The 25,589-nt window shown below is 39.2% G+C and overlaps 2 protein-coding genes and 1 pseudogene across 2 annotated transcripts; 1 reads left to right on the top strand and 2 right to left on the bottom strand.

The window, feature by feature from the left end:
• Nucleotides 1-312: 312 nt before the first annotated feature.
• On the bottom strand, nucleotides 313-4,416 carry LOC146888352 (uncharacterized; annotated as a pseudogene).
• A 1,690-nt stretch (nucleotides 4,417-6,106) lies between these two features.
• Nucleotides 6,107-6,703, top strand: LOC146888353 (uncharacterized). The gene has a single exon (XM_085670070.1). The coding sequence runs from the start codon at nucleotides 6,107-6,109 to the stop codon at nucleotides 6,701-6,703; it is 597 nt and encodes a 198-aa protein (XP_085526196.1).
• Nucleotides 6,704-17,684: 10,981 nt separating this feature from the next.
• Nucleotides 17,685-18,635, bottom strand: LOC114174472 (uncharacterized). The gene is made up of 3 exons (XM_028059312.1): nucleotides 18,531-18,635; nucleotides 18,261-18,488; nucleotides 17,685-18,146 (listed from the first exon to the last, which is right to left on the bottom strand). Exons 1-3 carry the CDS (start codon nucleotides 18,633-18,635, stop codon nucleotides 17,685-17,687), a joined length of 795 nt encoding a protein of 264 aa, XP_027915113.1.
• Nucleotides 18,636-25,589: the final 6,954 nt, after the last annotated feature.

Here is a 25,589-nt window from a genome sequence, read left to right on the forward strand (position 1 = left end):
TTCACCCACTCAAAAGATATGTCTTTCTTAACAAGTTCATTGAGGGGTGAAGCAATGGTGGAGAAGTTGGGGATAAATCTTCTATAAAAACTTGCTAATCCATGAAAACTTCTAATGTCACCAACATTCTTTGGCACAGGCCATTCTTGGATGGCCTTGATTTTTGCGGGGTCAACATGCACCCCACTCTTATTGACCACAAATCCCAAAAAGATGACATTTTCTACACAGAAAATGCACTTGTCAATGTTAGCATAGAGTTGGTGGTCTCGGAGAAGAGATAACACAACTCTAAGATGACCCACATGAAGCTTAGAGCTTGTACTATACACCAAGATGTCATCAAAATAGAAAACAACAAACTTTCCTATGCAATCTCGCAAGACATGATTCATTAGGCACATGAATGTACTAGGAGCATTAGTTAGGCCAAAGGGCATCACTAACCATTCATATAGACCAAATTTTGTTTTGAAAGTGGTTTTCCACTCATCACCTTTTTGAATACGAATTTGGTGATAACCAATTTTGAGGTCTATTTTTGAAAATATTTGAGCTCCATGTAATTCATCCAACATATCATCTAGTATTGGGATTGGGTGCCTATATTTTATGGTGATGTTGTTGATAGCCCTAAAATCACAGCACATGCGCCACTTTCCATCTTTCTTAGGCACCAACAACACAGGCACAACACAAGGACTTAAACTTTTTTGAACCCATCCCTTATCTAACAACTCATTCACTTGAGTTTCTATCTCCTTGGTCTCAATTGGGTTTGTCCTATAGGCAAGTTTATTAGGAAGACTTGCCCTTGGGACAAAATCAATTTGGTGCTCAATCCCTCTAAAAGGTGGGAGACCATAGGGGCCATCCTTTGGAAAAATATCTTGAAATTCATGAAGGAGAGCACGAATGAAAGGAGGTAGATCCTTAAGAGAAGGATGTTCAAGACAAGTAAGGATTGCTTGACAAAGTAAAAGGAAGGGAGGTTGCTCATTCTGAAGAGTGTGCAAAAGAGTTTTATGAGTTAAAAGAACTTCAGGAGCAACAACCTTAGAAGAAGAAATTTCATCTACCTTTGTCTTGTCTTTAGAATCTTTAGAAGCATTAGAGTTCTTGGAACTCTCTTCCTCTCTCCTAGCTCGCATTTGAACTTGATCATTAGCAACTTGGCTAGGAGTGAGGGGATGCAACACAAAAGTTTTTGAATGATGTTGGAGGGTGATATCATTGGTGTGGCCATTGTGTAAGGTTTTATGATCAAATTGCCAAGGCCTCCCCAAGAGAATATGACAAGCTTCCATTGGGATTACATCACATAAAACTTTATCTTTAAATTTCCCAATGGAGAACTTAACTTCCACTTGATGTTCAACTTTGAGATCCCCATCTTCATTAAGCCAATGAAGTTTGTAAGGTTTGGGATGGGGTAACAAAGTCAAATTCAACTTCTCAACCAATCTTGTGCCACAACAATTGCAACAAGACCCACTATCAATGATCAAAGAGCAAGTGTTTTTCAAAACCTCACATCTTGTGTGGAAAATATTTGCTCTTTGATCATTGAGAGGAAGGCTAGGTTGGTTATTGAGAAGCCTCCTAATCATCAAAAGTTTCCCTTCATTTGGATATGAATGTTCTTGAGAATCACTAGAATGAGTAGTGTCGGAGTCACTTGAAGATGACTCCTCTTGGCTAGTGTAGAGGTCTTTGCCCTTAAGCACAATGGTGTGTTTGGTAGGGCATTGGGCGACCACATGACCTCTATCTAGACACTTGAAACATTTGATGTCACTAGCTCTTTCGTTGGTGGAGGATTCACCTTTGTCACTTACCTTTGTAAGGCTCTTATGTGTGGACTCTTTTTATTTTGAAAAATCTTTCTTTTGAAAATCACTTTTAGAAAAAGAGGGAGAATCCTTGTGAGAAGGACATCTCAAAATTCGTTGCTCCACCTTGATGCTCATTTGAACAAGATCATTAAAATTACAGTAGGGGAGCAACTCAACTTTATCTCTTATGTTGTAATTGAGTCCACTTAAGAACCTAGCAATGGTAAGTTCCTCTTCTTCTTCAATTCCGGCTCTCATGATGTAGAGCTCCATCTTTTGTCTATACTCTTCTATAGACATAGATCTTTGTTGGAGCCTTTGGAGCTTGTCAAAGAGCTCTCTTTTGTAGTAGGAGGGAACATGGCGGGCATGAAGGGCTTCCTTAAGATCATTCCAATACTCAATATCATGTAGCCCTTTTCTCCTTCTTTAGAGGACTAAGGAAGTCCACCAATTAAGAGCATGCCCTTGAAAGCTAAGAGTAGCTAGAGACACACGCCTCTCTTCCTCCACAACATGACTCTCAAACAATTGTTCCACTTTTGCAACCCAATCAAGAAAAACCTCAACATTATCCTTTCCATAGAAATTAGGCAAATCAATTTTAACTTCTTTAGGATGAGGAGGTACACGCCTTTGCCTTCTTACACGAGGCGATTGTCTAAGGTTGATGCGCTCATCTTCCTCCTCTTCAAAATCATACTCATGCCTTGAAGGGGCACGAGAAGGCCTAGGAGAGGCACGGGTATGAAGGTTGGAAGGGTTAAGTTGATTGGCAATTAATTGAAGATTGGCTTACATGGAAGCCATTTGAATTTTAAGGTCCCTAACCTCTTGAGAGAGATTATTTAGGACTCTAGGATCAACCACAACCTCCTCATCACCACTTGTGTGGAGGTTGTTTTCATCAACTTGTTGTTGATGTTGGGTACTAGCACGAGTAGCCCTTCTAGTGCTCTTGGTGATTGAAAGAACTTAGAACTTTAACAAAATGGTGAAAGAAGAAACCAAGCACAAGTAGACCTCCAGGTTAGGCGAGGTGAGTCTAAAAGACTTCTTAAGTACCAAGGCCAATCCTTGCCAAGATGTACTTGCAAAAGGTTTCAATGGTCACACAATTGTCTAAGGCTAAGTAAGTAGAATTACTTTAGACACTAAGCACAAACAAACACAAACAATACTCAAAGAAAAGAACGAACCCCTAAATGGCAAAAATTTTAGAGACTTTGGTCTCACAAATTTAAACCACTAAGCATCTAACTATGCGGCCTAAAAGCAAGGTGAGAAAGCACTTAGAACTTTCAACACACTCAGTTACTAAAACGTTGCACTATAGTATGAAAAAGGTTCTACTTAAGAGATGGGATTGAACACCTTTGGTTCCCCAAGGCACCTAAGTAGGTCATGGATACAATTAAGAACTTTAAAGTAATTTTGGTTCACTAATTTGGTACTCAAAATGAAGTAACCTCAAGCCACTTAATATCTCAAATTTTTATGCTCAAAAGATGCAATTTCACGATCAAGGAGGCTTCAAAATGGTACCAAATAAGATGTGCCAAAAAGAAGTACAAAGTACAAAAAAATAAAGCCAAAAATCAGAAACAATGTAACTCTAAATGTGCTGCCAAAGTGCTGTCAATTTGCACAAAATCAAGAGCCAAGAGCTTGGCTTGTAGCCTCCTTTTGATTTGAACAAATACTACCACCTAGTAAGGCACTTGTAAGCACCTTAAGTGATGTCACCCCAACAAGCCCAAGTGCACCTTCAAGCCTCATTTCAAATGCAAGCCCACTTAAAGGCCCAATTACAAGATCAATGATGAAGAAGATTCAAAAGGGCCTCCCATTAGATGATCACAAATTCAATGGGCTTCACACATTATTTAAATGGGCCAAAGAGATCACAAAGACTTGAAGAAGTGCATGTAAATCTAGTAGTGTAGATTTAAATTAGGCCATTGTTTGGGCTTTGCTTTCCAATAATACATAAGACATGAAAGGAACATAGGATGGGGTTCAAATTGGGCTCGGCCCAATTCTCTTCATACATGGCCGAGATTATCAAGGCAAGGAGGCTCCTTTTGCTTCATGGTTTGACTAAGGTTGGTCATCACATCTAAAGGCTAAGAATCCTTCTTGTTCTTCAAACCAAGATCCAAGGGGCGCGACCTTGTCTCCTTCTCCAAGCTTGATCTAAGGGCCAAGATCAAGGCCCACTCCATCCAATGGCTCTCCTTTCTCATGTGTAAATGGCTTCATATAAAAGCCAAAATTTCACTCTTTTGTAGACACTCTTGAAATTTTATGCAATAGATGCTAATTGAGTTGAGAGCACTCTTCCCTCTATTGCCTTTGAGAGTCACTCTTTCTAGAGATTTCCTCTCTCTACCTCTAGCCACCTTCCTTAGGCTAGCATAGATTAGGAAATCCTTTCACCTCCTTCACTTTCCACAGCTTGCAAGTGCCTTCAAAACTTGCCTCCATTCCTTCATCAATTTCCGCTGCCCATGGAGTTCTTCACGCACCTTTGGAGCTCCACCATAATGGTATCAAGAGCCATCAAACCATGGTCTCTCATGGTTTGGTAAGTTTCTTTCCTAGTCTTGTGTTTCCTTCATTTTTCCATCTTGTTCTCATCTTCTCCTTCTATTTTGTTTTTCTCTTTCACATTTACTGTTCATTGTCTATTACATTGTGTTTCTCCATTGATTCCATGCAACTATGAGACTACAAGAGTGTTCTACACTCTATTTGTAGATTTCCTTGCTTGCTATGGTTCACATCATTTACTAGCTTTCCTTTACATTTCAACACCATTTTATTGCTTCCATTGTGTTTCTTGTCATTTTTATTCGGTGATTCTTGTTTAGAGAGCACAGTACGATGAAAGTTGTGAGTTGTGTTCGGGTTCAATTTCTACCGTTCAAGCTATGTTTTATGTCTTGTTCATGCTTTCTTTTACATGTTTCTTCAATTTTCCACCGTTTACAATCATTTTCTGCACTTGCTTGAGTGAAACCGTGCCAAACTCCACTCCAAAACGTAATGAAGCTTTATGCTATGCGTGTGGTTGTTTGAGTCAGCTTTCCTCATTGTTTTAATGCCATTTCACTGATTGGTTTGTGCCTTAGAGTGTCCTAAGATGTTCATCTTCATCTATGCTTGATTCTAGCTCCAAATCGAATTGATTTGTCTATTGAACATCTTCCACTTTCACAATACTTTTGCTTCATTTTTCAACCTTTTTTTCCACTACACACCTTCTGTTTGAGAAGTGTCACGAGTTACTCAGTGCACTAAATTTTAAGCTGATTGTTGCTTCGAAAACCTAAGTCATAGATGTAACACCCCAAATTTTGGGATGTTACGGATAGTTAGAAAATGAACATGTTTGGCAGAAAAAGTATTATCATTAAAAATGTATTAATAAATAAAAAAATTATATTTGATTTAAATTACATTGTTCAAAACGACACTTGGTCAAAAAGATTCAAATGACAATTGAAAACAAAAGAAAATTACATATATTTTAATATCTGATTTAAAACAACTAAATAAATTATAAAATCTCCCGAGTTCACCCTAGCCTCTCGTCGATCTACTCCATGCCAAAAGCATCTGCATTATCATTTGCTCTCGTATAACACACACGTTATACGATCATCGCACATACAACAAGTGGTCTAAACTATAACATAAGAGATAGAGTTGGGTTGCTCCCATGTCAAAATTTAAATGAACTTGTTCAAATGTTCATCAAAGTGGAGCAACAACTCTTGAGGAAACCTATTCGCAAGGATTTTTCACTCTCTTTTTCAAAATCTGATTTTCAAAAGAAAGATTTTTTGTCATGTCAAGGAGACCGCTCATAGACACCCAGCAAAAGGTCAAGATAAGGGTGAGACCTCCAAGTGAGGTAGTGAGATCAAGTGTTTTAAGTGTTTAGGTAGAGGTCGTGTGGCATCACAGTGTCCTACCAAGCGCACCATTGTGCTAAAGGGCCAAGACCTCAACAGTAGTCAAGGGGAGTCTTCTAAGGAATCTTCCTCCTCTAGTGACTCCCACAAAGACAAGTCGTCTAAGGACAAACTTCATTCCTATCCTCAAGAAAGGTCTCTCTTAATGATTAGGAGGCTTCTCAATAACCAACCAACCATTCTCTCAATGATCAAAGAGAAAACATTTTTCACACTCATTGTGACATTTTGAACAATACTTGTTCTTTAATCATTGATAGTGGGTCTTGTTGCAACTGTTGTAGCACAAGAATGGTTGAGAAGTTGAACTTCACTTTGTTATCCCATCCCAAACCTTACAAACTTCATTGGCTTAATGAAGATGGGGATCTCGAAGTCAAGCATCAAGTGTTGGTTAAGTTCTCTATTGGAAAGTACAAAGACAAAGTTTTATGTGATGTAATTCCAATGGAAGCTTGCCATATTCTCTTAGGTAGGTCGTGGCAATTTGACCGCAAAACCACACATAATGGCCATACCAATGAGATCACCCTCCAACATCATTCTAAAACTTTTGTGTTACATCCCCTCACTCCTGCTCAAGTTACTAGTGACCAAGCTCAAATGAGAGCTAGGAGGGAGGAAGAGAGTTCCACCAACTCTACTAAATTATCCAAGGATTCTAAGACAAAGGTAGAGGAAGTCTCTCCTTCTAAGGATGTTCATCATGAAGTGCTTCTAACTCATAAAACTCTTTTACAAATTCTTCATGTTGAACACCCTTCCTACCTTTTGCTTTGTCATGTTGTCCTTACATGTCTCCAACATCCTTCACTTAAGGATCTACCTCCTTCTGTCTGTGCTCTTCTCCATGAATTTGCAGATCTTTTCCCTAAGGATGGCCCCTAAGGCCTCCCACCTTTTAGAGGAATACAGCACAAGATGAGTGGTTATCACCAAATTCGAATTACCAAAGGTGATGAGTGGAAAACAACTTTCAAAACTAAATTTGGTCTATATGAATGATTAGTCATGCCTTTTGGCCTAACCAATGCTCCTAGCACATTCATACGACTAATGAATCATGTCCTACGGGATTGTTTGGGGAAGTTTGTGGTTCTTTATTTTGATGACATTTTAATTTATAGCCATAGCTTCAAAGTTCATCTAGGACACCTTAGGGTAGTCTTGTCTCTCCTTCGAGACCATCAACTCTATGCAAACATAGAGAAGTGCACTTTCTGTGTAGAAAGTGTCATCTTTCTTGGGTTTGTGGTCAATAAAAGTGGGGTACATGTTGACCCCGACAAAATCAAAGCCATCCAAGAATGGCCTATGCCAAAGAATGTTGGGGACATCCGTAGCTTTCATGGGCTAGCTAGCTTCTATAGACGGTTTGTACTCCATTTCTCTACAATTGCCTCACCCCTCAATGAACTTGTCAAGAAAGATAAACCTTTTGTGTGGGGTGATAAGTAACAACAAGCCTTTGAGGAGATCAAGGCTAAACTCACCCAAGCACTAGTTCTAGCTCTTCCAAACTTTGAGAAAACTTTTGAGCTAGAATGTGATGCTTCTGGGGTTAGAGTAGGTGCAATTTTACAAGAAGGCCATCCAATTGCTTACTTCAGTGAAAAACTCAATGGCCCTTCTCGTAATTACCCCACCTACGACAAAGAGTTATATGCCCTTGTGCGAGCTCTTCATACTTGGGAACATTATCTTGTGTCTAAAGAGTTTGTAATTCACACTAATCATGAAACTCTCAAGTATTTTAAAAGCCAGCAAAGCTCAACAAGAGGCATGCAAAGTGGGTTGAATTTCTAGAACAATTCCCTTATATCATCAAATACAAGAAAGGGAAATCCAATGTTGTGGTTGATGCACTTTATAGAAGATATACTCTTTTAGCCAAACTTGGATCTCAAATTCTTGTGGTCATGGACTGTTTTTCAAAAATGGCACATTTTATTCCATGCCACAAATTCGATGATGCAAGCCACATTGCAAAGTTGTTCTTTAGAGTAGTGGTTCGTCTTCATGGCTTACCCAAGACAATTATGTCTGATAGGGATACTAAGTTCCTTAGCCACTTTTGGAGGACCTTGTGGTCTAGGCTTGGAACTAAACTTTCTTTTTCTACTTCCTGCCACCCTCAAACTGATGGGCAAACAGAGGTAGTCAATAGATCCTTCTCCACATTGCTTAGGGTTGTGCTTAAGGGGAACCATAAATCTTGGGATGAGTATCTTCCCCACATTAAGTTTGCATACAATAGAGTGGTCCATAGCACCACCAAACTCTCACCTTTTGAGGTTGTCTATAACTTTAACCCTCTCACTCCTCTAGACTTGTTACCTCTTCCATCTTCTTTTGACTTTGTTCATAAAGAAGGGGTTTCTAAGTCCCAATTCATCAAAGATTTTCATGAGAAGGTTAAGAGTCAAATTCAAGCCCAAATGGAAAAAATTGCACATTCTGAAAAACAAAGGCAAGAGAGTTCGGTCATTCAATGAGGGTGACTTAGTTTGGTTTCATCTAAGGAAGGAAAGATTTCCTCAATTACGGAAATCCAAACTTAGTCTCCGTGGTGATGGTCCATTCCAAATCATAAAGAAGATCAACAATAATGCTTATCAATTAGATCTTCCAGCTGAATATGGTGTGCATCCTACTTTTAATATCACTGACTTAGTTCCTTTTACAGGTACTGTAGCTGATGAGGATGACATCCAAGATTTGAGGGCAAATCCTCTTTAAGGGGGAGGTGATGATGTGATCCCAACAAGCCCAAGTGCGCCTTCAAGCCTCATTTCAAATGCAGGCCCACTTAAAGGCCCAATTACAAGATCAATGATGAAAAAGATTTAAAAGGGCCTCCCATTAGATGATCACAATTTCAATGGGCTTCACACATTATTTAAATGGGTCAAAGAGATCACAAAGACTTGAAGAAGTGCATTTAAATCTAGTAGTGTAGATTTAAATTGGCCCATTGTTTGGGCTTTGCTTTCCAATAATACATAAGACATGAAAGGAACATAGGATGGGGTTCAAGTTGGGCTCGGCCCAATTCTCTTCATTCATGGTCGAGATTATCAAGGCCAGGAGGCTCATTTTGCTTCATGGTTTGACTAAGGTTGGTCATCACATCTAAAGGCTAAGAATCCTTCTTGTTCTTCAAGCCAAGATCCAAGGGGCGTGACCTTGCCTCCTTCTCCAAGCTTGATCTAAGGGCCAAGATCAAGGCCCACTCCATCCAATGGCTCTCCTTTCTCATGTGTAAATGGCTTCATATAAAAGCCAAAATTTTACTCATTTGTAGCACTCTTGAAATTTTATGCAATAGATGCTAATTGAGTTGAGAGCACTCCTCCCTCTATTGCCTTTGAGAGTCACTCTTTCTAGAGATTTCCTCTCTCTACCTCTAGCCACCTTCCTTAGGCTAGCATAGATTAGGAAATCCTTTCACCTCTAGCCACCTTCCTTAAGTGCCTTCAAAACTTGCCTCCATTCCTTCATCCAATTTCCGCTGCCCATGGAGTTCTTCACGCACCTTTGGAGCTCCACCATTAAGCCACCAAAATGAAGTGCAAAATAGCAACTATAGTCGTGGTTTTAAGGCCAAAACAGCCACCAAACCTGCACCTAAAACAGCAAGAAAATTATACCAAGCAATGGAGTTAGCACACACATTCCCAAATGAATAGGTCCAAAACTCTCAATAGGTGAGGAAAAGATAAGCACACAAGCTAAAATTCTACTTCAATATCCACCACCTAAGATGCTACCAAATCATAGAAACCATTCTAAACTTCATAGCATCATCAATCACAACCAATAACCAAGAGTCAAGTATATGAACCCAAACAAAGGAGAAAGCAAGAAAAGCTAATTAGAAATGCTAAACAAAAAGAGAATTGAAATGAAACATGACTAGAAGGAGATTCAAGAAGTGACAAGCAAAAAATTAAAGGCTAGAAAGAAAGGCAAGCACCACAAAAAGGAACCTAGAAATGCACTAGAATAGATGAAAAAAACTGAAAATAGAGAAGAAAAAGTGCTCAAAAACAGCCACTGTACTCATTGCAATTTTGTGCCAAATTGAGGGAATAAATTCCACTTCTATTGAAGGCAAACTCAAGCCAATATAAAGTACACAATCAAGGAATCAATTAGAATAACAAAGAGCACTTAAAAGCACCACAAAACGCACAAAACGCACAAAACAGCAATAAAACAGAGAATTCTCGAGCCATTGTGCCAGAAAACGTGAAAAATTGCCTCAACTTCACTGATTTTTAATTTTTTGGTACTCAACATTTTTGAATGATTCTTTTTTTTTTCATCTAGATGTTAGCTAAATGAGGAAAAATTCAGATTAAAATTTTGACCAGGCAGTGAGTCATGAAAAATCTCAAACAGTAGGTGTGCGTGCAGTGAAAATTGGAAAAACAGACTGGAGCAGAATTACTTATGGAAATTGTAAGATGTTCTATGAAAATTCAAGATGAATGAATTTGATTATGATCTAAAATCAAGTATGAATCATAGAAGAACATCTTAAACACTTAAAAGCACAATCCAATCGATGAAATGGACGAAAAACAGTGAGACCATTGCCTTACACATCCACAAGCATCACTTGAAGTTCATAACTCATTTTGTGTGATGTAGGACTTGGTTCTCATCAAGCAAGTGCAAAATTCAGCCATATGAACGAAAATTAAGATGTATTAAAGTGCTAAAACATGACTTAAGACAAAACACAACATAAGGAACTGAAAATTAAAAGATGCACCGATTAAAATGAAGAAAAACAGCAAGGAAGAAAAGAACAAGTGCTGGAAAACTAAAATGGAACCTAAAACAGATTTGCACCAATGAAGCAAGGACTACTACAAGATGAATCAATGGAGATTCATGTAGCCTCATTGTCAAATGGTGGAGAGCAGCAAGAACATGAAAAAATAGCAGAAAAATTGAAGAAGACAGTGGAGAAGAAGAGACAAAATGGAAATTGAAACAAGACACAAGTATGGACCAAGAACCTTACCCAAACCCAGATGATGGATGCACCAAAGGCTTGGATGGCTCTAGATACCAATTGATGGACATCCTTGGTGTAGGAGAGGAAGGAGATCCATGGAAGACACCAAGAAGTAAATGAAATGTAGTGGAAATGAGGATAATAGCAAGAAGAGCTCTCGACAGTGGAGGTTTTTGGTGAAGATGAAGAGTAGAAGTGGAGCTATGGTATGGAAGGTTGCTAGAGGAGATGAAGGAGAAGGTTAGCCATGTATGCTCTCAAAATAATAGAAGAGTGGAGTGATCTCAACACAAACATTCTATTAGAAATTTCAAGAGTGAAAATGTACAAATGGCTTTTATATGTGAGCCTAAAAGTTAAACTAATTTTTGGCCCTTAGATCAAGCTTGAAGGAGAAGCTTTAATCATCACCCTTGGATGGTAGCTTAGAGAAGGAGGCATCTTCCTAGCCTTTGGATGAAGACTTGGAAAATAAGACACTCTCTTAGCCCTTGGATGAAGGAGGCGCATGAGTGGAGTGTGGACTTGGCTCCATGGGATGCATGATCCATGAGGTGTAGGAAGGAATGTTGACTTCCACTTAGTCCACCTTGACCTTTGGTAGCTCATGGCCAAATCTCCTATTGGGGTTAGTCAAGCCCAATTTTATCAATTCAACTACACATTGTTTGACTTATTATTCTAGAAAAACAAGGCCTAAACAATGGCCCAATTTAAATCTATACTACTTCCTTCATGCATCATCTCATATTTTAGAGATTTCTTTAGCCCATGTGAATAATGTAAAAAGCCCATGATTGACTTGATCATCTTGTGAGAGGCCCATGTGAATCTTTCTCATCATGCTGCTAGTGATTGGGCCTTGATGTAGGCTTGGGCTTGTTGATGCACTTGAGCTTGGGCTTGTTGGGGTCACAACAGATAGAGACTTAGGAGTTAGGGACTTGAATATTTGATTTGATTTTTCATCCTAAGTGTGTAACAATTCGTACAATTTTTCTTGTGCTTTTTAATATGATGAATGCTTTGTATATACTTTACTGGATGCATGCATTTTATGTACCTATCGCGTTGTATGATGCCGCTAGTTCATGTTATAGGCGTGTTTTTTGATGATGTTGTTGCTTTGGACTTGTTATAGATGTTTGATATGGGCATCCTAGACCACTCACTTTGGTAAGTGGTAGGAAACTTTTTAGAAAATAACTTAAGAATTTTTTGAGAAAATGACATAATGATTCTGGTGTTTGACCCAAGCCGCCTACTTTGGTAGGTGGTGGGGAACTTTTTAGAAAATAAGAATTTTTGAGAAAACGACGTAATGATTCTGGTGTTCGACCCAAGCCGCCTACTTTAGTAGGTGGTGGGGAATTTCTTAGAAAAATAACAAGAATTTTTCAGAATACGACATAATAATTTTGGTGTTCGACCTAGGCCGCCTACTTTAGTAGGTGGAGGGGAAGTTTTTAGAAAAATAACAAGAATTTTTTAGAAAACGACATAATAAGAAAGGTGTTCGACCTAGGCTGCCTACTTTAGTAGGTGGTGGGGAAGTTTTTAGTAAAATAACAAGAATTTCTGAGAAAACGATGTAATAATGCTGGTGTTCGACCCAGGCCGCCTACTTTATTAAGTGGTGGGGAATTTTTTAGAAATAACTTAATAATTTGTGTTCGACCCAGGCCGCTTACTTCTGGTCGCCCTCTGTTTTACCGCTATATTTCGAATTTGTGCTTTCTCTCGTAACTTAGTTAACAAGTCTAGATGGGTGCATAAGTTTTGTTCGTTCTGGTCATGGTTTTATACTTGTTGATGTAAGGAAGGTTCTCCAATCTCGACTGGTATCATTTCTTCTGCCCCGTGAACCAAGTTAAAGGGGGATTCCTTGGTTGCGGATTGAGGGGTGCATCTGTCAGCCCATAGCACTTCCAACAAATCCTCTAGCCATTGGGCTTTTGCACCATCTAATTTTTTCCGCAACTCGACCAGTATGACCTTGTTGGCAGCCTCAGCTTTTCTATTGGTTTATGGATGCTCCACGGAGCTTGTGATGTGTTTTATTCCAAGTCCGATGTAGAATTTGGCGAGTTCCTTGTCTATGAATTGGCGGCCATTGTCGTTTATGATAATGTGCGGAACTCCATATCGGCATATGATGTCCTTCCATACAAATTGTTGGACTTGTTGTGTTGTGATTAGGGCCAATGGCTTAGCCTCTATCCATTTTGTGAAATAGTCAATGCCAACAATGAGGAATTTCACTTATCCTTTCCCTGGGGTGAATGGTCCCAAGATGTTCATTCCTCATTTTTTGAATGGCCACGGGGATAGTATGGAGGGCAATTGTTCTTGTTTCTGGTGAATGAGATTGCCATGTTTCTGACATGGTATGCATTTCTTGACGAAGACTTGACAGTTCGCCTCAATGGTTGGCCAGAAGTAGCCAACTCTGAGTATTCTGGTAGTCATGGTTCGTGCACTTGAATGGTAGCCATATATTCCTTCACGTATTTCTCTAAGTATGTATTATGCTTGCTCCTTTGTAACACATTTAAGTAAGGGTTGTCCATATCCACGCTTAAACAACTCGTCACCCATCATCGTGTCTCGTGCTGCTTTGGCCAGCCCTCCCTTGTCGGTATTGGGTGGAAGGTTTCCAGTTTTGAGGTATTGGATGTACAAAGTTGTCCAATTGTCGGCGTGGCCCAGGTTGAGGCAGATGTTTGTTGTTGATGGTGCGGATAACGTCTATTACAAGAGGGACTTATGCCTGCCTTTCAGTTTAGTACTTGCGAGTTTGGACAATACGTCTGCTCGTACATTCTCTCCTCTTAGGATGTGTTGGATGTGTACCCTAACTGGATTGCATGATGTTGTGGACCAAGTGATAGCATTGGAGGAGAGTTGCGTCTTTCATTTGAAACTCGTCATTGAGGGGGCCAACAGTGAGCTTGGAATCTGTTTTGCATACTAGCGAGCGTACTCCGACTTCGCGCACTATTGATAGGCCAACAAGGATGGCTTTGTACTCAGCCTGGTTGTTGGAGATTTTAAAGGCGAAGTGTAGGGATTTTTCCATGAGGATAGGGCCCTCTAGGACAATATTGGCACCTATGCCTCTTGGATTGGAGGAGCCATCAACGTATAGTGTCCACTGGTCCTCTTCGGGGATGTGTTGGAGGTCGTTAACAAAGTCAAGTAGGCACTTGGCTTTGATAGAGCCGTGTGGTTCGTAATGGATGTTGAATTTGGAAAGTTCCACGGTGCAAGATTACATTCATCCGGCAAGGTCGGGTTTTAGGAGGATTTTCTGGATAGGGTAATAGGTGTTGATAATGATATGGTGGTTTTGGAAGTATGGGCGGAGCCGTCTTGCTGCATTTACCAAGGAAAGAGCTAGTTTTTCTACCATTTGGTATCTGGTTTCAGGGTCTTGCAAGGTTCGGCTGACGAAGTACACTGAATGTTGGATCCCAGCAGATTCTTGGACCAAGACGGCACTGACCATATAGTCTGTTGCGGTGATATATACCAGTAGTGGGAGGTGTACGTATGGTTTGCGGAGGATTGGAAGGGATGTAAGGGTGGTTTTGAGGTTTTGGAAAAAAATTTCACAATCGTCATTCCAAGAGAATTTTGCAGATTTTTTGAGAAGTTTGGTAATGGATAGGGTTTGTTTGGCAAGTTTCGGAAGGAATCTGGATATGGCGGTGAGGCGGCCTACCAGGCACTACACCTCTTTAACGTTGGTTAGGTTGCGCATTTCGATTATTGCTTTGCATTTTTCAAGGTTGGCCTCGATTCTGCATTGTGTGAGCATGAAGCCTAGGAATTTCCTGCTATCGACGCCGAAAACACACTTGTCGGTGTTGAGTCTGAGGTTATACACTACACCAAAAACACACTTGTGTGAGCAAGTCTTGTGCATGTTGTAGGTGGCTGGGTGATTTGACAGCCATGTCATCAATGTACACTTCGACATACTTTCCCATGAAGTGGTTGAACACTTTGTCCATTAACCTCTAATAGGTAGCACCTGCATTTTTGAGTCCGAAGGGCATAATCTTGTAGAAGTAATTTGCATCGTCAGTAATGAATGCAGTTTTGATCATGTCGGTTGTAGTCATTGGTGTAAGACTCGGGAAAAATTAGACTAAAGGGGGACACATGAGAAAAATTAATGGCTTAATTAATATTGTTGATTTAATTAATTTAATTAGGTTATTAAATTATAAAATAATTATTATTTGAGCGATTTAAGTTATTTTTGTATTTATAATAATTATTTAAGTGATGTAAGTTATTGTTTTATTTATTTTAAATTTTGATATTATATGTAATGTTGAAAATATATATATATATATATATATATATATATATATATATAATAAAATTAAGTGGTGCATATTAAAAAATGGAAAAGTAATTTGTTTCTTGGTTGGAGAGTGAATATGGGCGTGTAGGTACTTGGGTTTGATCCTAACCGTGTTCATTTAGTGGTTTTAATTATTTTATTATTCAATTATGGCGGATGCACAATATTTGTTTATAATTTATTCGTGCATATTATACAGTGAGAAAGCATACAGTGTGGTGGTGGATTGTACTTGTTCAGTGCATTTTTGACTGGGTTCAAACCTAACTGGAAAGCAAAATATGTTCTCTTATATGATTAATTATTTTTCTTTTCTTTTGTTGTGGGACCCACATAAATTTCATTAGTTTTTTTCTCTCTTCTCCATTTGATAAATCATGATCCATGCATACAATAGGTTATTATTTTGTGGTTGCTGCCATATATATTTTCACGTTGCTGCACAAGATTTCATTTTTAATGTTCTTTGTTTTCTTTAAAAACTTGAAAACCAGTTAAGATTTTGGTTTGTTTTTATTTTTAGTTTTTTTTAAATCTTAATTGAAAAGATTTAATTTTAAAATATTAATAGAAAAGATTAAAGATGTTAATTATAGATGAAAAAGATAAGATTTTGAAAAATGGAGATAAAACACTTTAGGGTTTCTAAAAGGTGGCAGAGGAGGTGAGAGGAGAAGATGAGAGTTTAACAGTAGAAGGAGAGCAACCGTGGAAAAGACTACGGGAGAAAGAATTGGAGGTTGCTAACAAGGTAGGGGAAGCCAACCTTGCTTTCTTCTATTGTTTTCTTGTTGTTTGCTTGATGAATGAAACTTGAAAAGCATGGATGTCTAGTGTAGGGGAAGCTGAGTTTGCTTTTTGTGTTGTTTGAAGCTTTACCTTATTTCTTCTCTTTATTTTGTTGATTGGTGCATGAGGTTTTAATAAATATACTTGATATATCCTTCCTATTTTTCATGACCTACATGTGTGATTGTTTTCTCTTCATTATGAGATTAACTCTTCTACCTCTTCTTTTTTATTTACGTGAATGTGGTGCATAGTTATTAGCTTTCCTCTTTCTTCTTTTTGATATCATGCGTATTGATGTGGGTGAAGTACATGATTTTATATTTCAATGAGACCAAAGATTGATGGAACACTGGCTTGTACGTCAGCTATTTATTTTGGTGCAGCCACCTTTCCTTTTCTTTATCTCGTTTTGAGGCGCTATCCATTTTTCTACACTGCACACGTTCCGTAAAATGAAGGTTCCTACTTCGTTAACCGTTGGATCGATCTGAAATTTTAACAGTTAATCCTTAACACATAGTTCTTGACTTTGACCGGTCGGATCTTGAATCGGAGCTCTGTAATGGGAGCCGTTTTTATCGCAAGATCATTGTAGTTGAGTTGTTGACAGCATTGACCTTTGTTGCTTGTTTGGTGCATAACTTTCTCTATAGTTATTCAATTAAGTTGGTTATTGTTGCATTTTATTCTTGATTTAATCATCTTTAATTTGAATATAAATACATAATTTTTGGAGTTTTACACAAGCCGCAACTTTATTTCTAAAATCCAAAATCGTTTATATATTGTGGTTGAATGAATGTCACTCGTTGGGTTTATTGTATGAATGTATTATTTGATAAGTTGATGGGTTTATGTTATGGTTTATTTCCCATGCATGATGTGTTGGTGAGTACTTTGTTGGCAATATGTAATCCTCATGTGTTGCATGTTGAGAGTGTTTCACCTTGCTTGAAAGCTCTTGGTGGAATTTAATGAAGATTTTAGATGAATGTGATGCTATGTTTGGTTTAGTATGATTGTTTGGATTTGGGGTTTGTGTGTTCAAACCAAGGATGGATTGTGATCATAAAGTTTCTATGTTAATTGAATGCGACGTTGAGTATTATTGGACATGTTTTATTTATGAATTTCTTTTATGAATATCATTGTTTATGGTTAGCTTACCCCTATTTGTTTGTTTGTGTGTTTGTTGTATGTGCGATGATCGTATAACGTGTGTGTTATACAGGAGCAAATGATAATGCAGATGCTTTTGGCATGGAGTAGATTGATAAGAGGCTGGGGTGGACTCGGGAGTTTTTATAAGTTATTTAGTTGTTATAAATCAGATACTAGAAATTATGTAATTTTCTTTTGTACGCAAGTGTTATTTGAATTTTTAGACAAAGTGATGTTTTGAACTATGTAATTTAAATTAAAATATAAGTTTTTTTATTAATACATTTTTAATGATAATACTTTTTTCGCCAAACGTGTTCATTTTCTAACTATCCATGACATCCCAAAATTTGGGGTATTACAATTAGTATCTTATTATAGCCAGAATATGCGTCCAAAAAACTGAGGACTTTGTTCCTAGTTGCACCATCTACTAATCTGTCAATGTTGGGTAGGGGGTAAGCATCTATGGGGCAGGCTTTGTTAAGGTCTGTATAGTCAACACACATACGTCATTTACCGTTAGCTTTTTTGACAAGGACAACGGTGGAAAGCCATGTGCTGTAGTGTGCTTTAGCGATGAATCTGGCATCTAGCAACTTTTCGGCCTCTACTTTTGCTGCTAGCCATCGTTCTTCCCCCAATTTCCTTTTCTTTTGTGAGATGTACTTGGCCTCTTTGTATATTGATAGCTTATGGATGGCTACTTGAGGATCGACGTCGGGTAAGTCTACGGCTGACCAAGCGAATAAGTCAGCGTTGGTGGTTAAAGTTGGTGTTAGTACATCGTAGTGTGCCTGTTGCAGGCTTGCACCGAGTTTGATGGTGCGGCCAATGAAGAGGTCCAAGCTTCTAGTCTCCTCTACTGGTTCGATGCCCGAGTCGCATACTACTGTGGGGTCAAGATCTTCGCCGGATAGAGCTATGCCAGAGTCGGGTTGGCGCTCGATACTGTGGGTTTGGAGAACGGGTAGCTAGGGTTGTAAACTCGCCATATAGCATTCTCGTACGAGTCTCTGGTCACCATGAATGGTAATAATGTTGCCAGATGGTGAAGGGAACTTCATGGCCAGGTGGGGTGTGGATACAACGGTTCCGAGAGTGTTAAGGGAGGGGCGTCCTAGGAGGACATTGTATGATGTAGATGCCTCCACAACGAGGAAATAGATTGGTATGGTTTTGGTTTGAGATCCTTCACGAAACACGGTGTGGAGATCAATATATCCACGAGTTAACACCTCTCCAAAGAAGTCATAGATGGGTTCGTCGTAGGGGACCATAGCAGCAACAGGGAGTTGAAGTTTTTGGTAGGTGGTCTAGTATAGGATATCAACTGAGCTACCTTGGTCTACGAGTACCTTCTTTACCGTGAAGTTCTCAAGCTCAATAATGATGACCATTGGATCATCTTGTTGATGATCGACACCATGAAAATGGGCGTTGGTGAATGTAACAGAGGGCATTCGGAGTCGATGATGCGAACGGGTAATGTGGTTGATGGACTTTATGTTGTAGAGGTGTTTCTTTCTAGCGGATGAGGTGGATCCACCTCTGGTGAAACCGCTGGATATAGTGTTAATGGTGCCGCGTAGGGGGAGATCAGCTTGGTTGGCATTGATGTGAGCTGGTGGGTGATAGGTGTGGTCATTGGTGTTTTACCGGTTAGTGTGACGGGTATCACGTGGGGGGAGACAGTTGTCAGATTGTTTAGGGTGGTATGGTCCATCTCTCTTGATGAAACGACGGAAGTGGCCAGTGCAAATCAATTCTTCTTTTTTGTCTTGAAGTGCCTTGCACTCATCCATGGTGTGGCCGTTATTTTGGTGATACTTGCAGTACTTGGTCATATCTGCATTGGGGGGATTCAAGGTTTTGCGTGGTTGTGGAATGAGGCCCGCTTGGAGTGCTTCATCGAGAAGCTGTGATTTGGGAACGTTTAGCGAGGCATATATGGAAAATCGTGGCGGTCTAGGCTCTTTGGGCCTAGATTCAGAGCGTGAGGATGGTTCGTCTATCTTAGCAGTTGAAGGTGTGTAGTCAATGTAGAATTTGGTGCGTAAGGTCTTCATCTCCTCTATGCGAATGCAATCTACAACACACAGCTTGAGTTCATGCATGGAGGGTGGTGGTTGAAGATAGATGTCAGCAAACGGACCAGGTTCAATGTAAGGGTCATACATTGCAAGATCATCTCTTGGGTGAGGTTTGGCATTCGGAGGGCGGCCTTACTGAAACGGTCTATGAAGGCCCTAAGTGTCTCATCTCTTTCTTATTTGACACTGAGGAAGGATAGGGGAGTAGCCTGATAAGGACGGTTGCCGGCGACGTGGGTTTTGAAAAGGTGGGAAAGGGTGTCAAAGCAGTCAATGGAGTATGGGTGGAGAGAGGTGAACCATTCGAAGGTTGGGCCTTTGAGGGTGGTAGGAAAAGCTTTGTAGAATAGGCATCTTCATATGTGTATAGGGCGACATGGGTGACGTACACCTTGAGGTACTCGTTAGGGTCTGTGTCTCCTGCATAACGGTCCAATGTGAAGGGTTCCCACTGACTAGGAAGGGGGTGGTAATGGTGTCAATGAAAGGATGGCGGCGTCTGGGTTGGTGTGGTGACAAGGGATGAGGTGGTAAAGGATGTCGGATGATGATGGGGAATGTGGTTGTGTAGTGGTGAGGACCTGTCTTAGCGCTTCCATCTTGTTAACACCGCGATTTTTCAGATCAGCAAGTTCTAGTTGCATTTTGGCCTGCCCCTCGAGGATAGCGGCCAAGTTCAGGACGCTGGTTGCAGGCATGGTTGGGCTTGCCTTTGTGTCCTTCACAATTCCAGCTCTATTGCAGGTAGAAACCATTCTTAATAATGTTCGGATTGCTTGGTAAGGTATCAAGTCGTGCCCCACGGTGGGCGCCAATTGTTCCTGCGAAAACAAATAACGGATGTCAAGCAACACAAATAATGCCTTACCCCTATCCTTGACCTCTTAAACTTGCTTCTCCTCGGCTTGTACATGTCGTCTCCTAACGTTGGCAGTTTGGACCCTGATGAAGGATTATCTTGTTCCTTTTTAAGATTATTGAATATGGTGTGAGTTGTTTAAGGAAAACTCAAGGAAATCCCCACTGGACATTAAGATAGCAAGCTATCTAGATGTGAAGGTTCCTTTCCAAGAGTTCAATAGGAGAAGAGATAGTTTAAGGTGCTTAGAAACGAAAATAGCAAGAACATAACCAAAAACGAAAATGCATTGAAAGAAGAAGAACAAATAAAATGGAAGAGAAGATAGTAGTGGTGATGGAAGTGGAGCACGCCACTCATAGAGGGGGCAAAGCCAAACCAAGCTCTAGAGATGAGTGTATGGTGCCGCCACTTGCATAGCAAGATAAGGCAAGAGTTTTTCCTCTCCTTGGGAGGAGGGATAGCTCACAAAAAAAGAGGTTGAAAACAAGAGTGTTTAGATTCAAAGTATTCAACCCTTTTACATGTCTAGGAGCACCCCTTATATAGAAGAGTTTAGGGGCCTCTAAGCAAATAAAAGATATCTAAGGATGTCTCTACAAAAACCTAATCCTAGCTTCTAGAAACTAGGTCAAATAAGGTTACAAAAATGAGAGACAAAAGAGCCAACTATTGGGTGTGCAAGGCTAATTTCGTTCTAGCACAAAAGGAGACAAAGAATATGTCTCATATGTCTCTAAAAAGTGGCCAAAGTGTGCTAAAAACAAAGGAGACCAAAGGTACATAGATACACTTGCTTCATGCCTTTTACTTTATGCTTTATGCCTTTGTTTTACTCTCTTCTCCACACATCATTTATGCTCCCCAATCACCATGCACCACCTAGCATTGCTTTCTTACTCCTAATTAACCTACAAAGCAAATAAACATAGATTAGCATGTTGGCTTAAGTCAAGTCAACTATAATCAACAAGTCAAACCTAGTCAAAGGTCAAAAATTCAATTAAAGTTGATTCAACTAAGTCAACTTAGGGAATCAAAAATAACAAACACAAATGAAAGGGATGAAGGATTAGTGAACTTCCTTTCTAAACATGCTTAGTCTTCTTAAGCATGTGCCTTCATCCTTGGTTGGGGTCAATCCTTCATCATCCTCCCCTTCATGGAGAGAATTTGACCACAAATTCTTTAAGCCTTGTAGATGGAGCTTGACTTGATTTGGGGGAGGTTTTACGCCTCCCTTTTATGAGCTCTTGTTCCATCTTTTCTAAGGGTACTACCCCTAGCTTTGGTTAGGCCATCCCTCTTTTCTAGGCCACTCTTCTTCTCATGCTTGTGCATTGGGTCTTCCTTTAGAGCCTTGCAAGAGAAGGAAGAATGGTGATGTCCATCTTGCTTTGGAAATCTTTGTTTAGAGGCAAGTAACACTTTGGAGGTAACTTGCTCTTTTTCTTTTACATCTTTTCTCTTATCTTTCACTTTATTTTGGTCATCATTTGCTTGATTGGGTGAGAGAGGTAGGAGTGTGAACTTCTTGCCTTGGAAGGAGAAAGCATAGGTGTTAGCATGGCCATCATAAAAGACTTTTCTATCAAATTGTCATGGCCTACCTAACAAAATATGAGTTTCTTCCATAGGCACAACATCACATAACACCTCATCTTTAAAATTTCCAATTGAAAAGTTAATGAGGACTTGTTGAGTTACTTTAATGTCTTCTTTCTTAAGCCATGATAGCTTGTAGGGCTTGGCATGAGGGATAGTTTTCAAGCCAAGCTTGTCCACAACCCTTGTGCTAGCCACATTTACACAACTTCCATTATCTATGAGGAGGGGACATAGTTTGTCATTGATATAACACCTTGAATGAAAAAGGTTTTGTCTTTGAGAATGGTCAAGTTCCTTGGAAACTTATCTTAGTTGGTGCCTTATCATTAACAATCCACCTTCAAGGGGTTTAATCCTTTCACTTGAAGAAAAAGTGTGGGAAGAAGTACTTTTGGGGGAAGGGGGAGAAAAATGTTCACTCTCTACTTCTTTTTTAAGGTTTAAGGCCATGGTTCTTTTGGTAGGACAATTTGAAGCTATGTGCCCATATCCCAAACACTTAAAACATTTTATAGAACTTGTCCTTGTACCTTGAGAAGAATTAGGAGTTTCATTAGAAGGCCTAAACGAATTAGTCCTAGGAGGTGGGTCTTGGGAACTCTTGGGTGGTGATTTATCATTTTTTCTGTCTTTATCTTTCCAAGTACTAGAATAGTAGTCATTGTATGAACCACTCCTCTTGGCCTCTTTTTTCTTTTGCAATTGAGTTTCAACTTTGGTGGCCAAATGTAAAACTTTGTCAAGAGAGGAGTACTCATATAACTCTACTAAATCTTGTATGTCCCTCCTTAACCCACTCACAAATCTAGCTACCTTTTCCTCTTCACTCTCAAATTGGAGTCCTACTTTTAGAAGCATAGACTCCATTAACTTGTAATATTCATCCACACACAATGACCCTTGTTGAAGCCTTTGGAGCTTCAAAAGAGTCTCCCTCCTATAGTAGGAAGGAACAAATCTAGCGCGCATCAAATTTTTAAGGTCCCTCCAAGAAGTCGCGAGTGACTCTTGGTTAATATTGTCCATACATAATTTATGCCACCAAGTCATGGCATAATCCTCAAACTCTAAGACTACCAAATCTACTTGCTTTTGATGACTAACTACATGAATGGTAAAAATTTAGTCCACTTTTTGTTCCCACTCAATGTAGATGTTTGGGTCATTTTCTCCTTTGAACTTGGGAATCTTTGGAGTTTGCTTCTCTTGTGATGGTTTGCGCCTAGAATGCCCTCTTTTCCTAGCCTCTCTTTCTTGCTCCTTAGCTTCAAGCCTTTGAATGTGCTCTTGGATTCTTAGGTCACTTTGCTCCTTTTCTTTTCTCAATTGTTCAAAGGACTTCTTCCTAGACAACTCCAAATCCCGAAGCAATCTCATCAATGTATTGTTTTTGTTTGGAGTAGGTGCATTTGAAGAACTTGCCATAATTCCTACAATAAAAACACTCAAACCCGAGACAAAATAAATGGATTAGAGGTTAGACAACATGAAAACCAAGACCAAATCCAACCCAAAATGTAACCCAAGTGTTTAGATCACTCTCCCAAAGTAACAAGGCAAGGCTACACTCAAAGCTCCTCCAAGGAGTGAAGAAATCACTTTGTTCAAAAATCATTTTCTTGCATACAAGTGGCTCGGTTAAAACACTCAAGAATTTCAAGAAGACAAACTTACTATGACAAAACCAAGAGTACCTAAAGACAAGCAAGAAAAGTACAAAAACAAGAAATGCTAAACTCTAAAGAAGAAAAATTTGAGACAAAACTTTTAACAAGACTAAAACAAGAAAAACACATTTTAAAGACTCTATGGAAAACACTTGACAAGCATCTTCAAATCTTAAATCATGCATACACCAAGAAAGATCATAATCAAGTTAAAGCATGGAACTAATTTGTCAATATCACCCACTTCTTAAGCATGAAAACTAGTAGCACAATACTTAGTGAAAAACACGCTTTTAGTTCACCAATGAGCAAGATTGCTCTCGGTTTTTAGACAATATTTGGTGCAAAAATTATCTTCTTTTCACAACTAGTTTCATAAAATGGTGAGAAAGAGTTTTAGGTGGCTTGAACAGTTAGTTCCTCAAGCAATATTCAAATACTTGGAAAAACAAGAATAAGAAAACTTCAAGTTAACATATGACATATGACTCAAGCAAAAGTTAGGCACATTTAAAGACTCAACATGACATAAACAAAGACACAAACATGTAGCTATCATGCATTTAAAGTCAAGGATTTGAGGCTCAAAGACTAAGCATCCAAAGACATGTTATCAAACCACATTTAGGAGCTTAAAGAGGTGCAAAAACTGTAGCCAAACTGCCACAAAAGAGCCTGAAAACGTTGATTCACGTATTCTTGGCAGATCTGACCTTTGCTCACTAATTTGTTCATAACTTTCTCCACAGAACTCCAAATGTGTTGGTTCTTTTTTTTCTGGAAACTAGACTAAAAGAGCTTTCTTTTGACACCAAAAACGTAATTTTTGGACCGCTGAGATGGTGCAGTTTAATGTTTTAAAATCGTCACGTTTTCTGCCAGCATTGTTTTTTGTGTGTAATGGAAGTGGATTCGAACCATACAAAGATAGCTACAACAAGACAATGTTAGCACATGAAAAACACCATATTAAAGATAACCTAGGCTCTAGATACCAAATGATGAAGGATTATCTTGTTCCTTTTTAAGATTATTGAATATGGTGAAGAGTTGTTTAAGGAAAACTCAAGGAAATCCCCACTGGACATTACGATAGCAAGCTATCTAGATGTGAAGGTTCCTTTCCAAGAGTTCAATAGGAGAAGAGATAGTTTAAGGTGCTTAGAAACGAAAATAGCAAGAACATAACCAAAAACGAAAATGCATTGAAAGAAGAAGAACAAATAAAATGGAAGAGAAGATAGTAGTGGTGATGGAAGTGGAGCACGCCACTCATAGAGGGGGCAAAGCCAAACCAAGCTCTAGAGATGAGTGTATGGTGCCGCCACTTGCATAGCAAGATAAGGCAAGAGTTTTTCCTCTCCTTGGGAGGAGGGATAGCTCACAAAAAAAGAGGTTGAAAACAAGAGTGTTTAGATTCAAAGTATTCAACCCTTTTACATGTCTAGGAGCACCCCTTATATAGAAGAGTTTAGGGGCCTCTAAGCAAATAAAAGATATCTAAGGATGTCTCTACAAAAACCTAATCCTAGCTTCTAGAAACTAGGTCAAATAAGGTTACAAAAATGAGAGACAAAAGAGCCAACTATTGGGTGTGCAAGGCTAATTTCGTTCTAGCACAAAAGGAGACAAAGAATATGTCTCATATGTCTCTAAAAAGTGGCCAAAGTGTGCTAAAAACAAAGGAGACCAAAGGTACATAGATACACTTGCTTCATGCCTTTTACTTTATGCTTTATGCCTTTGTTTTACTCTCTTCTCCACACATCATTTATGCTCCCCAATCACCATGCACCACCTAGCATTTCTTTCTTACTCCTAATTAACCTACAAAGCAAATAAACATAGATTAGCATGTTGGCTTAAGTCAAGTCAACTATAATCAACAAGTCAAACCTAGTCAAAGGTCAACAATTCAACTAAAGTTGATTCAACTAAGTCAACTTAGGGAATCAAAAATAACAAACACAAATGAAAGGGATGAAGGATTAGTGAACTTCCTTTCTAAACATGCTTAGTCTTCTTAAGCATGTGCCTTCATCCTTGGTTGTGGTCAATCCTTCATCACACCCTTAAGGGGTTACATGCGGAAAGGACTCTAATGATCAAGTCAGCAAAAAGGCTCTCAAAAGTCAAATCTCATATTAGTGAATTAATGAAAGCGTACCTTCAATTGTTGGGGTCCATATG

This window comes from Vigna unguiculata, chromosome 2 (genome assembly GCF_037176805.1).
Source record: "Vigna unguiculata cultivar grain cowpea cultivar isolate G323 ecotype 2 chromosome 2, ASM3717680v1, whole genome shotgun sequence".
Classification (NCBI taxonomy): Eukaryota; Viridiplantae; Streptophyta; class Magnoliopsida; order Fabales; family Fabaceae; genus Vigna; species Vigna unguiculata.